Source organism: Orbicella franksi, chromosome 7 (assembly GCF_964199315.1).
Source record: "Orbicella franksi chromosome 7, jaOrbFran1.1, whole genome shotgun sequence".
Taxonomy (NCBI): Eukaryota; Metazoa; Cnidaria; class Anthozoa; order Scleractinia; family Merulinidae; genus Orbicella; species Orbicella franksi.
The window spans coordinates 8,445,715-8,460,200 of NC_138151.1; the positions used below are offsets into that span (position 1 = coordinate 8,445,715).

Genomic DNA, 14,486 nt, shown 5'->3' on the forward strand with positions numbered 1-14,486 from the left:
TGTGAGATCCTACGTTCAATCAAGCATTTATGAATTAAATGAAGTATCGAGGGAAATATTCCTGATTCTCTATCAAGTCACAAATATTGTTGTTTCTTTTTTTTTTTATCAAGTCACACTATTGTGACATAGAAAGAGTTGCTAGTAATAATCTTGCATTATTTGTGACACTTGTTTAGGGTTGTCTTCTATCAAATTTGTGGTCAAACCCTTATTTTCACTTGAGGGCGTTGTCACGTTTGTGATCAATTATTACATTTGTCATATCTACAAGTATTTCTTTGGGAAAGGATCTTCCGAGAATGAAGCAGTGAAGCTAAAAACAACCTAAATTGCCATAAATAAGCCTAGAAACCTCACGGGAACAAGTTCCGGTTCATACGTCGCATTTCTGCTGTGTCGAATTCAATTCAACGAATTAAATTCGACAGAAATTCGACGTCTGAATCGGCTGCCGCATTTCTGCCGCACGTTTGACTGGTCTTGTCGCATTATCCGACAGAAATGTGACACCGATTCAGGTGTCGAATTTCTGCCGTGTCGAATCTAATGCATACATTATCTTAATGCATTGAGCATGCGTAAATGTGTTCCCGCCAAAGAAAAAGAAGAAACTTGGCCATTCTCGACCCAATGCAACCTGAACATATTGCAACACATACTGCTGCGTTATCAGCCTTCTCCTTCTTGTTCCTTTGGCGAACAATTTTTAGCAAAATTAAAGTCCTTCGTCGCTCAGTAGTTTCGTCCGCCATATTGAATACTCTACGTTTAAAACATTTTCCGCTGGCCGACATATCCGACAGTATAAATTCTGAATTAAGGTGGCTGAACACAGTTTTTGATACCTGTGTTTCATTCACCTTTTTCTCTAAAACCCTTGATCCCTCGGTCGTCAAAAATGGCAGCAAGCTAGTTGACACAAACTTTGGTTTTTTGATAGTTAAACTGACGTATGTGCCGTTGCCATGGCAACATGAATAAATATAAACAGGCCTTTAAAACCGGTTTTGTTTATTTGCAGAAAATCTAGTCATTAGATTTTCTTTACAATTTGCATGGAACAAGCTTGTAACGATTCTCACAAGTTAACACCATTTTGCTAATAATTTAACAGAGATCTTTAATTATCCCTTGTTGAAGGTTCACTGGAATATCTAGAATTTCCTTTGTCAAAGTTCAGTTATTTTCAATACTCCAGTTACTTATTTCCTAAAGTATTTTCCTGCCAAATTTCGTGAAATTCTAATGAGTGGTTCTCGAGAAATAGGCGTATTTCCGAGAGTTCAATTTTCATTCAATCGCAATTTTTTGACTTACTACGCATGCGCTGCATTTAACTGGGTTCTTTCGGTAACAAAGAAAAAGCTGAGAATTGCTGGGTTCTTTGCATCGTTACCTTTTCTAACATATCTTTGTAATAAAAGACAACAGCAATCAATACGCTGTGTTCAATTATAGAGAAAAATAGCACAGATACTGCGGGTGTTGAGTAAGCAAAATGATCGCTCTATTGACGGCACGTTTGTTTTTTGCGCGCAATCCTTGCGCGCGCGCTGAATTGCATCAGCAAAAGCGCGCGCGAAACTGTGTTCGGCCACCTTAGGTGCGACACAAGTGCGACGTATGAATCCACAGTCGCATTACTGCCGCACTTAATTGAATTGAATTCGACACGGCAGAAATGCGACGTATGAACTGGGCCTAAGGAACAACTCAAGTGAAGCAAGGTTGATAAATCCCTATTCATAGTCCTTCGTATTTTTTAGGCTTAGGAATATAACCGCTTTTCCATACAAATCCTTATATTTTGACTGTTGTGTAATGTATGTACAGCGGGGTCACTAATTTGCGAGCTTGGGCTTCTTGTGGAACCACGACGGCCTTCCTGAATCAGGTGTGAAATACACCTGATAAAAAATGGTAAATTCGAGTCAGTTATATGTCTTTTATATGCAAACTCGAGACGCAGGCGAGGGTTTGCATAACTTTCGAGAATTCTCCCAATCCCCTAAGTGTTTAGATGAGGCTGTGTAAACGCGGAAAAAGTACTCTATTGCTTTTATAAAATATTTATCAAGAATACGCGCGAATCTAAAACGTCACAACCGTGTCTACGTAGTCTCATCTAAAAAACACCTATCGACCGATGAGAGGGCGCGTAATTTTTATAAAACAATTTGTTATTTCCACCAAGTCCTACAAGTTTCTCTCAAGTCCTAGCTGGCCTTGCTTATTAATTATGGGTTAAGAAAAAGATAGCAGAATGAGTATCTTTTATTGATTCAAAATCTTTATAAAGATCAGTTGCCCTTTTTGCAAACTTATTTGCGCCTTTCAAAGCAAGTGTGGCATTTTTGAACCCCATTGTACTTGAGCGGAGATCGATATATTAACGTTAGCTCCTCTGACAACCTTTGAAAGCAAATAATGTGGAAGTATTGTAAACTTTAGCTAACATCTTCGGCATTGTAACAGGACTGATCCATGTTTTACATGGTAGCTCATGTTCTCTAGCTTCACCACGCAGTAAATAGCTCGATAAATACTGGAATACGTCAACAACAATGTGGGTCTGAATCCGAGAATAATTAAGAATAAAAGTTATTCTCAATATGACGCACTTGCACATCGATTTGAAGTGTCTTTAATAAATAGACTCCATGTTGCCGTGCGTACGTCCAGTAATTGATCACAGATGACGTCAAAATGTGATAACGGCAAAAAAAGTGGCACACAAGGCGATAGATTGGTGTTAATGACGTCATCTATGCATCTGTCCTCCGATTGACCATAAGTAAGAACCAATCAAAATACGAGGATAATTTGACTTAGTATTAAATATAATAGTAATATAATATAAAGTAAATAATTGCAATATGATTCGTTTTAACAAGTACCAGAAACAATTTCATTTCCCCCCTTCCTCTTTAAAGTAGGATTTTCAAAATAACTTCAACAAAATTAGCAAGTAAATTATTTCGCCTTGTGAGTAATGTTGCGTTGTTAAAAACTGAAAAATGTCCTTTTTACTAGTTAGCGTGATAAGCCGCGAATTACATGTTTTGAAATTAGTTTGGCACGCAAGTCTTTGCTTTCACCCATATCACGTATAGAGCGGTTTTCTTTTGAGTGTCAATAGGTAATCATCTACACGAATCGCTTAAAAAAAACTCGCGCCACTTTTTCATGCAATCAGAAGAAAAACCAAAACCAATCGTAAATGGTTCCGTTCACGTTTTCCCGCGCTATGCTTCATAAAATTACTTCGAGTTTTGATTAGTTAATTGGATTGTCTGTGTCCTTAGTGATTGGCCAGCGTTATTACTCTGGTTTTGGTTTTAGGACACTCAATTGAAAAGCACTACATAAAAGATGTTGTTGCTGTTGAAAATAATTAGGCATAGTTTTGACCAGTTTTTACATGCAGTTATAACTGGTTATGAGATAAACGCTTGTTCATCTGAGCGTTAGTGTACACCTCGTCCCATTCTTCGGCCTCAGTGTCATGTGCTCTACTTCTTTCAGGTCTTGACCTGGAAGTAGCTCCAGTTTGAAGGTCTGAAACAGCCGAGCCAGCAGCATTTTGGCCTGAATCTGAGCGAAGTGCATCCCAATACAAGTATGGCGACCGAGAGAGAATGGAATGTACGCGTAGTGCTCAACCTCTTCATGATTGGACGGTGCAAAGCGATCTGGGTCGAACTTCTCTGGGTCGTCCCAGTACTTTATATGGTGATGTAGCACGTGCACGTTCACCATGATGCTGGTTTTGGCGGGAATGTGGTAGCCGCCCAGGGTGATATTTTCATTTGCCATGCGTGTGACCGCTGGCTGTGGTGGATGCAGGCGCAGAGCCTCCTTGCTTGCCTGTTCAAGGTATGTAAGCTTAGCGAGGTCTTCGTATTTCACTGCGCACCTGCTGCCAAGAACTTCGTCAATTTCAGCCACAATCCTAAAGAATAGAAGTCAATCAGTTAACAACCGAGTCAAGTTTTGAACGCAGAATTTCCGGGTGGTTATTAGTTTTAATTCACATTCATGTTGCCATCGTTTGTCTTTGTGGTTTGCGCAAATTTTCTGTTATTTGAACTTCTTTAGCAAAATCAACCGATGTTCCATAAAGAGGCTGAATTCTACGTAAAATTTTCTTCGACTAGTTTTCTGATTGCGTACAATGCGCTCATTAACCAATCACAGGGAAGAAATTCACACGTGCAAAAACCAAAGCCAATGGTACGCATAGTGACCAATGGTCATTGTCTGACGTAACTTTTCCCGCGCTTTTCGCCGTCCGCGTGTTGCTTCGACTTTTGATTGGTTTTAGTTCTTGAGTAGCCGCGAGTGACTATCTGGCAATGAATAACAATCTCCTTACGAAAATCTCAAACAGAAAGTTTCTAAGGTGAAAGAATACTTAATTGGTGAAAATAAAACAAAAAGGAACATGGATATTTGCTACTAGGGAAGATTTAAAGGGATTTCAAATGACAAGCTTAAAAGATTTAGGCTACGTTTTTCAACATCCGTGACTGGGCTCCTCACGTACTTAATGCTAGATACAGAAAATGATAAACGAAAGCAAACCTTTTCTCCACCTCTGGATGGGAGGTTATTGCAGTGAGAAGGTAAGTCAAGTGGGTGGAGTCAGTTTCCTCACCTGGAAAATAAAAGTAATTCACCATTTATTAAGATTATACAGAAAATTCAATTTCCTTGAGAAAAGATACAGGAAGCAGTTCTTTCCATAAACAAGTCATAAAAAGTCACTCTCTTAATGGGTCAAGAAAATTGGGTGGGGTGTGGTACAAAGTTGTATAATTTTTGTTGGTTAAAAGCCTTCAAGTGGACCCTCAGTGTCAATCAAAGTCATACATGCTTATTGAGAGGGGTGAATAGGGGTATGCAAATCTGCCGATCCATGCCATTTTTTCGCCAAATCCATCGATCCGCCAATATTTTTGTTCAAATCCGAAACCACAATCACATTCAGAAACAGAAGTGTAAAAGTTCAAAGGTAAACTGGTAAATGTGAATGCCATTGTTAATTTTGCACAAATAGTAAAGAAGGCAACATCCTTGATGACTATAACACAGTACAATTCCAATGACTGTTTAAATGAGCTTCGTTGGAAAAAAAGCTAATTTGGATGAACTCATTAATATACCAACCAAGGATGAAGAAAGATCTATGATCCAAATTTCATTTAGGACCTAAGATCCGAACATCAAGACAGGCAGAATCCGCAATCTGCGCCAAAATTCACAGCTGATTCACAACCACTGTGTTTTCAAAATCCGTGAATCCACTCAATTTGACGCAAAAACCCACAATCCATGCACTTTTTAAGGCCCAATCTGTCAATCTGAAAACCTATTCATCCCCCTCCTTATTATTGAACAGGCTTTCCGTGTTCATGTGCCCTTTGATTTAACCAATGACAACAGCCAAGCCAAGGACAAATTATTGCTTTATATATAAATAAAAAAAAAATCTGCTTGGAAAAAGATTAAAACCTCCCCCAGTCATCCTCCAAAAACCATCTTCCTGGGCCCGATGTGAGATTTTGGGACATGCTATTACAGCTCAACTTAAAATAAAAGAATTCCATAGAAGGTTGTGGTATCACTGAAGTTCCAGCTAGTTTCAGACAAGAGCAAATTCTTTGTCCAGTTTTCAGACAAAACAACCCAAAACTCATACTATTTGGGGTAGTACACACCCATATAACAAGGGGTGCATTTACGGGGAGGGGGGGATGGATTGGGCAGCTAGCCATTCCCCTTTTGGAGAAGCAAAACACAAAAAAATTACAAAAAGGTTGTGAATATTATGGCAGAAATAAAGGAAAACTCTCTAGGCAGGTACCTCATTGTAATTTCTACTTTGTTCCATTGCTGGTATTTCTAGTGAAAAAGTTTTCAGTCAGATCCCAGTTCTCAAATTGTAACATTTTGGAAATATGCCCCATTGATTTTGCAGCTGCAAGGTACCAGCCAGCCCCATGAAAAATCCTGGATCCACCCCTAATAACTTATGTGGGGTAGTGCAATCATCACCTACCGCCAACGACAAACGAGATGAAATGATCTATCATATCCTCCATGGTAGTGCGGCTGTCCTTCTGAGGCAACAGAAGAATGCGCGACAGCATATCATTATGTTGGTCCTCCCCTGTCTTGCTCTCCTCTTGTCTTTTCTCGATCACTCCTTGGGCCACCTCCCTCAGGAAACGTACAGCCTCTCTGCATTTGGCTTGATAAGCATAGGTGGAGGGCTGGAACCGCATGAAAGGCTTTCGGAAACTTTGAACAAGGCCTTCCAGAGCTATCCTGGCATTTGTAGGAATGGGGGTGTTAGGATCATTTGTCGAGTTCAAATCCAGATCAAAGGCAACCTATCAATTCCAAACAAGCTCACTGTTACATGAACATTGTATGCAGCTAATTTGATTATCTCATTTTAAATATGTATTATACTGTAGCAAATTCTTTTACAGTCTAAATGTATAAAGGTATCATATCCCAGTAAGTCAAATATCTGTTTCTAATTGGAATAATCTAGATTAAAATTTATGTCTGAAAAGACCAATCCATGTCCAAGGTAGGGCTTACTCTCTAACACAATTACTACGTTAAAGTGCATATGAAGTAAAAAATAATTGCTGCTTATTTGACAGGCTTTTCAAAGTAAAGAAGAATGGCGTTTCCCTTTTTGGAATATCTTTTTTCGTTCTAGAGATATTTACGTTTTTGTATTATGCAAATGAGGAAAGTGATGACGTCATAGGTGGTTCCATTTGAACAGTAAAACACTGAATCAAGAATATCTCTAGAAATATTGGAGCAGTGTTCTTCAAACTTGGCACCACAAATGTGCATCACAAAAGAAACAGAATGACACCTTCTGTGTTGTTGCCATGGCAACACTTTTGGCTCCAGTCTCTTTCTGTGAAAAACCAAATATGCCAATATGCAACCCTTCGAAAAGGGACAGAGGGTCTTGCTCAGAACACACCTGATTCCCATATTGTCTTAACTCTCCCCATTAGATTGTTGGGAGTGGATGATCCTTGTTTAAGATAAAATCTGGTCATGTTACTTTTAATTAAAACAGGACCAGCGGCATAACTGTTGTCATGGTGACGGCACAACAGGTGTCATTTTGATTCTTTTGTGATTTACATTTCAGGTGCCAAGTTTAAAGAACACTGCTTTAATATTTCTAGAGATATTCTTGATTAAGTGTTGAACTGTTTTAGTGGAACCACCTATGACGTCATCACTTATAATACAAAAACGTGAGTATCTCTAAAACGAAAAAAGATATTCCAAAAAGGAAAATGCCATTCTTCTTCACTTTGAAAAGCCTTTCAAATCAGCAGCAATTATTTTTTACTTCATAGGCACTTTAAGGTAATATAAAATCTCCCTCCTCCCGTGCTCTCTCTAATAAGTCTTCCTCTTAACAAATGAAAAATTTTGTTTTAAAAGGTCAGTTTCCTTTAAGCCCCCTGCCATGATTAAACTATGAGCTAGCAGATTTTATATCAATTTTTCAAGACTTACAAAGGTCTTGAAAAAAACCCTCCCTTCTAGGGCCCTTATAGGAATTTTGACTGAATGTTGTGTCATTGAGGGTGTTTTGGTCTGAAACTGGGAAAGAATTGTGTTAGGACTGGCCCACATCTGATTTCGGTTGATTCATGTGTGGCTCCAGGAAATATCTTTCCCAAGGAAGACCACCAAAATATCAAGAAGAAAGGGGTTTGAAAAGGCAAAATCTTAAAGGAGGTTTAAATAAAACCAAAATTTCCATTTTTTTTGCGGGGTGGGGGGGGGGGGGGGAGGGGGAAATCTCCCATGCAAGTGAGGTGTATGGAAAAACATTGTGATGATGTAATTATTCCAGTTATGAAAATTAAGAAATGTCATATAATGCTAAGGACTGGGAATCTGTTTTGTACACCATTCAGAGAGTGCAGCTGCTCTGACTTGCTTTCAGTTAAACTACCCAAGCTGGATGAGCTTTGGTGGAGGGGAGGGGGCATGCAAAAAGGCTACAATAGTTTTATAAATAAACTTTAAACTTTGCTGATGTTTTAAAGGCAGAAATATGATTAAAAGCATTCAATTAAGATAACAAAAAAAACAGTGCAGTTCTGATCTTACATCCCTTCCCTGTTGTAGAACTAAAAATCCCGAACTTTCTTTTTTTCAGGTCGGCAGTAATCTGGATGCTCTGACTGTATTCTGCCATCTTTTTGTGAAGGTTTGTTGATATCTCTAATCTGTAACACAATTTGAGACTAAAATAACCGAAAAAGTATTGTGACACATGACTAATGTGGGCCTTACATGTTACCTATACCTTAGAAGTACCAAATACCCCAACCCACCTGCAACTCCACCCCACTTCCGACCCCAAGCTGAGCAGACAGGCTTACCTTAGCTACCATATCCAGGTTTATCCTCACGAGTTCTTCAGCCATGGAAACCTCCGTCTTTCCATCCGCAAGCGTTTCCAGCCTCTGTAAGAACGAGTCGCAAATGGCTGTAAAACTGTCCATTAAACTCATCAAATTTGGCCGATGAAAACCCGGATCCAAGGTGGTTCTCTTCCAATGCCATTCTTCCTCAGAAACCTCGGAAAGAAGTCCTCGGCCAAGCATCCTCTGACCAAACAGCGAGGAAAAATGACTGTAGCCGAACTCATCTCGGGGTAGATTCTTCGTAATCAGCACTTCTTTCACGAGTTCAGCGTCTGTGATCATGACAACCGGACGATGGAAAAACCAGAATACGAACATCGGGGAATAATGGTGCGCAAGTTCGACCCAAATCTGGTGGATTGTTAACTTGGATTTCGTTCTTTTCTCGTATACTAATTTCATGTTGCCTCTGAAGAAGTCATCTCTCTTTGGTCCAGGCACATGGTCGTATTTTCCGTGTAAATAGTACAAGTAGATAACAAAGCCGGTGAATACAAGGATGGTCGTACATAAGATAGCTGTTGCTACCCAAAGCAAGATTACACTCAAAGAAATCATGTAGAAAACAAAAAGCTCAGTAAAATGACGCAATGGTTGTGTTTGATTTTTCACATCAGTTCAAACGTGCCTGCTTTCATATGAACATGATTAAAGACTTCCTGTTCAATTCGTGCGTAAGATCACGTGTTTTGGGGTCACGCAATGCCAGATTGTCACATAAGCATACAGTGGCATTCTCGTCCCCAGAGCCTCCGTTTCTTTTGGTCACGTGGTCGGAGAAACGGAGGGAATACATCCCGTAAATGTGAGTAAATATATTCGTGAATACGAAATACGTCGTTAAATGTGAATTAGTATATTTCTTGAATATAAATTTAGTTGTTGAATGTGAATAAATATATTCGTGAATAATAATAACAACATTAAATGTGAATGAATATAAACTTTGTGAATTTTGCACCATTTCGCCAACCATATTGGCGCTTCTTCACCAGACTCCTTCCCGCCGGATCGCTTTGTTCTTCGCCGCTTGCGCGTGTGACTCAAATGTGAGCCTGCTCTCAGGCTACGGATCAATTTGCTTTTCTTACAAAGACGGTTGGGATGTGATCGACGAAGTGGATAAGAAAAAAAATATTGCATGTGATAACCACGCAAAGTCACCTGTAAACATGCAAATTGATCAAATATTAGGAACTCAAAGAAGAGAGACCCTGGAAATGAGGTAAGCAAGGAATTATTTGCGCCTCTTTCAGGCGTTCAGTTGGTTGGGGCGCAACGAGGGCGCGAAAAAACGGCTAAGCGAAAAACGGAGAGAGAGGCCTGGTGCCAGGTTCTCTCGCCTTCCCGCGCCGCGCTTCTCGCCTAATTAATTTTGCGCAAATTTTTGCGCTATTGCGCGCCAACTAACTGACCCCCTGAAAGAGCTCAGGCTATGAAGACTTGTTTATACATGATATAAGAAAGGCATCAAAAACAACTCAAAACTGTATCTGCAGCTTCACTTTTAATATTATCCTTCTCACAAGGGGTAAAAGGAATGATGACTTTAATTCTCAAATATAAATTAATACATATAAAAACAAATAATACATCAATTTGATAGCAATAATTTCATAATATTCTTAAACAATAACAATTATAGGGTTGGGGGGACAGGGGGCGGGAGCCCGGGAGAATAGGGCCGGTAGGCGAGATAGGAGAGGGCAGGAAGCGGGAGAGGAAAGGGCGGGAAGCGGGAGTTTTAAGAACGCGGGAATCATTTATTAAGTGTTAAAATACTTTCAAAAATAAGAACCCAAAATGTTTTTTGATTTACGTTTAGCTTATTTTGAGACTTCTGGACCAACAGAAAAATGAAAATTTCCCCTTGGGTTGAAACTGAGGCCTACTTCCGGTAAAATTGGAAACCATTTTCCCGTGGTGATGTCCTAGGTCATGAAATGTTGTCACTTAAGTTGTCAAAAGATGTGAGTAAGAGGAGCAAGGCTGAAAACAAAGGGAAAAAAAACACCTAAGGAATGTGTTTTGAGTCTCCTTATTTTCAGGGGATGGGAGCAAGACAGACAAGGCCGGGAGTCGGAAGATAAAGGTTCGGGAACGGGAAATGGGAGAACAGGGTACCGGGGGTGGAAGGTTCTGACCTCCCTATCCCCCCCACACCTGTAGATAAATCAATCAATCTCTTTACTTACATTGGACAATACTTTGCCACCCCCAAAACAAAAATAACAATGACACCGCTCCCCCTCTTTTTTCTAATAAAATTAGGGGCGTAAAAAAAGGTAAAAAAAAAAGAGCATTGATGTAATATTACTGATTTTGAAAAGAGCTAAGATTTTATATAACAGAAAAGTAAAAAAATCCTTGAGCAGTATGTCTTGTTTTGGAGAGAGAAATAGGTTGAGAACACTTATTATTATTTTAAACAATTTCAATGACGAGAAATAATTATAAATTAACCTACCTTCTCAAAAAATTTAATTTGTATAAAAAAATATTTAAAACTCTCGTGTATATTATTGAGAGCTTGTCTCATTAATACAGTCGCACAATGAATCACAAAATATAAATATTTTACCTTGTGAGCAAATGATCCCCTCATTAAGGGGGTCTGAAAATGCCAACATTCCATTAATATTTAGCCTATATATCCTGCATCTTGTTAATCCCAATTCTAAGTAGCATCAATAATCATATTTTATTCTAAGTTGTGCATGTATTAGTCCCAGGGGGGGACTCCCATGTAAAAAGGACAGGGGTGCTTGTCATACTTTTAGGGGTTAAAATAGCAGTTTTGGTGCCTCTTAGGGTATTCAGCCTCAAAAGGTCCTAAGCAGGAGCTCTTGCAATACCTTTTTCGGGTATTGAGCCAAAAAAATATGACAGGAAATAATGTTTTGTTTTAGAATTCAAAATTTTAAATTTAAAGCCATGTCCACAAAACAGCATCTTGGTACCTCTTAGGGGATATTTTCAAAATTTTTGACAGGCACCCCCATCCTTTTTATGTGGGAGTTCCCCCCCCCCCCTGGGTAATAGTATTGTAAGTAGGATAAGTAATCCTAAGTAGTGTAAGTTGTATTATTGCAAGTAGCATCTGTAATCGTATCGTATCGTAAGTGGTGTAAGTAGTTTGTAAGTAATTACATTGTATAACAAGTTTTGTTAGTAATGTAAGGGACTGTACTCTATCAGTATTGTAACAAGGTTAAGTAGTTGCATTACTGTTGTAAATTGTGCAAGTAGCCACACCAGTGTTGTAAGTAGTGCTCAGTAATGCAAATCACAATTAAAATGGAAAAGGAAAAAAAAAGAAAAATAGTTAATTCCAATTCTGATTTTTCTACTTGATATCCTGTTTTATCTGATCTAAATATCCCATGTCCCGTTAATTTTCCCCCAAAATATCTTGAATCCCATTAATTTTTTATCTAAATATTGCCAAACACCCCTGATAGGGTCTTGTTGGTTATTGCTCACTGAAAAATTATAAGGGTGAGTAGTCTACTTGATTGAGAATAAGGTTCCATCAAGTGTTGTGACACTAAATGAAATCACTCCGGCCAGTCACCAAGGACCCAGACATTCCATAATAATTTCTACTTTCAAGGCAACCTGCATGTAACTGTGTTCTACCACTTCTATTCAAGGGGAACTTAAACCTCTGTTTTCTTAAAATCTTGGATATATATTAATTCTTTTTAAATAATTTTTTTTACTGCCACATTCCTTTACGAGAGTGATAATAGTGAAACAAGCCAGGCTGTTTCAGTCTTTCAACTTCTAGTTTAGCAGAAAGCACGCGATCAAGCAGATCCCAATCTTCACCTCCCCATTTAGTGGTAAAGTCTTTAACATTCATCCCTGCAAAAACAAATAAATAAATAAGCAAAGTCATGTACATGTGTGCGGAGCAGCAGTGGCCTCATGATTAGTCCACTCAACTCCAGATTGAGTGGTTCCAGGTTCAAGCCCTTACCGGGGGGAACATTGTGTCATGTTCTAGGACAAGACACTTTACTCTCACGGTCCTTCTCTGAACCCAGGTGCACAAATGGGTACCAGCAATTTTAATGCTGGGGGTAACCCTGTGATGGACTAGTATCCCATTAAGGGGCGAGTAGAAATACTCCTAGTCACTTCATGCAGCAGAAACCAGGAAAAGCTCCCGCCTGAATCTGGCCACTTAGCTCCTATGCAGACTTAACCATGTGCATGTGTGGTCTGAACGACAAAGGAAGAAAAAGACTCTCAAAGCCGAGGACAATGGGGCAGAAACTGACCCACCTGTCAAACACCAGAATTCAGTGGGGGTTATTCAATGGAATATTTCACTACATGCCTCACCCCCAATTTTCATGCGGCCATTTTTCCACTTTCTGTTTATACTTTTGCTTTACAATCCTATTATTGAGCCAGTCTGCTACAAGAAGGGTTTGGTTGCAATCTCATTTGCTGCCAATTTGAACATGAGAAGACAAAGAGTAGCATGGAGAGTATGAAACACGTTAAGGGAGGGGGCCTGGTTGTACTAATGCTGGCTGTGATCTGATACTATTGATCTCAGATGTCTGTTGAAATGGCTTTTTTCAAGCCCTTACACGCACTGTTGGTTTCAGCTATTGGTTTAGCTGTCACAAATTCCTCAAAAATAGCAAGTTCAAGGAAAATCTCACCAATTTGATGGATTTCGCATCTATTTAACTTTTCTCTGTATCACATCTTGAATAATATCTTGCGAGAAAGTGTGAGACTCTGCAACTAACTTGTGAACAAACTGTGAAGTACCTTCCCCAAGGAAACATTCACTCATCACACAATAATGAAATTTGTTATCACGTGATCACTTTTTTGAATCTGTGAATGCAACCAACAGTGGGCGCAATGGCCTGAAAAAAAAAGTCTGGTAATCAGACGTCTGGGATCAATAGTTTGACAGTTACACACCTCCAAAACTATCCCAGTCCTTTTTGAAAACACTTAAAATCCCGTAACCATCATCCTGCCAAAAACCACGGGGATCACTTGGAAACTCTCCGCATGCTAATCGGCCAACAGTTGGTGCATAGGCCATTTTGCCTAAAATGGTGTGCTGCAAACAGAATAACATAACATTCATATCAAGAACCATAACAGAAATTTACTTTCAGACATAACATTACAAGGGCAATATATTACTCTGTTTAGGTCTATGGGTGTGTTTAAAACACGAAATGGGAAATTGACAAAATCACACTATGAGTATGAGTCAATGTTGGATACAGGTGTTTTTTAGGACTACCCTTACAACTATTGAGAGCTAACCACTGTCCAGTCAGTGATATTTATGCTAACCTGAGCCCTATTTAGACTAAATATGGCAGTGCCATTTCATCATTTTGCCGTTTTGTGCTTTAAACACGCTCTAGGTGGGGCATGTTTAAATAGATGTATTAATTCTTTCCAGAAAAATTTATCTCATTCTTTCCTATATAATTTCGCTGAGAACATCTTTTATCTTATTTAGATAAATATTGGCTCTCATGTTCATGTTGTACATGCTAGATAAGGCCCATCAACAAAACTACACCAAAATTTGGTACGGCACAGATAAAATTGGTACCAGTGTCTACTTCAAACATGTGTTTAAGCCATGTAGATAAACAGTCCAAGCCCAGAGCAAGGGACTGCCATATGAAAAGGTCAGCAGATGCTCATTGGAAAATTTGAATTAAACCCCTAAAGGAGACCAATCTGGGCATGGCTGGAGCTTTTTTTGATCTCTAAAAGATACCACTTAAAACAGAATAGGCTTGACTACCAGTTCCTGTTCAGGAATGGTAGACCAGACTCGAGTGAGTGGTGGAAATCAAACCTAAGAACGGAAATGAGATTGTTTTCTCTTCGAGTGGACCCTAAAAGATACTCTGACAGCTAAAAATAGTGGCGTTTGGCCTGAACACCCTACGTGACACCAAAAGCTCTGATTTATACCCCTAGGAGAGACAACGA

General features: G+C 39.2%; 2 protein-coding genes across 2 annotated transcripts in view; both read right to left on the reverse strand.

The window, feature by feature from the left end:
* Positions 1–377: 377 nt before the first annotated feature.
* Positions 378–9,218, reverse strand: LOC145493322 (cholesterol 24-hydroxylase-like). Its single transcript, XM_081472765.1, has 4 exons — positions 8,448–9,218; positions 6,065–6,398; positions 4,588–4,660; positions 378–3,955 (listed from the first exon to the last, which is right to left on the reverse strand). Exons 1-4 carry the CDS (start codon positions 9,048–9,050, stop codon positions 3,460–3,462), a joined length of 1,506 nt encoding a protein of 501 aa, XP_081328891.1. The 5' UTR covers positions 9,051–9,218; the 3' UTR covers positions 378–3,459.
* Positions 9,219–9,997: 779 nt separating this feature from the next.
* LOC145493315 (beta-1,4-N-acetylgalactosaminyltransferase 3-like) overlaps positions 9,998–14,486 on the reverse strand; it is a 13,938-nt gene continuing 9,449 nt past the window's right edge. The window contains exons 4-5 of the mRNA XM_081472754.1: positions 13,443–13,587; positions 9,998–12,359 (exon numbers count right to left, since the gene is read on the reverse strand). Coding sequence (XP_081328880.1) covers positions 12,211–12,359; positions 13,443–13,587 — 294 coding nt within the window. The 3' untranslated portion in view covers positions 9,998–12,210. The remainder of the gene's footprint in view (positions 12,360–13,442; positions 13,588–14,486) is intronic.

Bases quoted from the DNA above. Each gene is read 5' to 3' on its own strand.
- LOC145493322 (XM_081472765.1), bottom strand. From the start codon at position 9,050: ATGATTTCTTTGAGTGTAATCTTGCTTTGGGTAGCAACAGCTATCTTA. The intron at 4,661-6,064 runs GTAGGTGATGAT...TTTATTTTCCAG, and splicing joins CATCTCGTTTGTCGTTGGCG to GTGAGGAAACTGACTCCACC. The intron at 3,956-4,587 runs GTTTGCTTTCGT...TCTATTCTTTAG, and splicing joins CATCCAGAGGTGGAGAAAAG to GATTGTGGCTGAAATTGACG.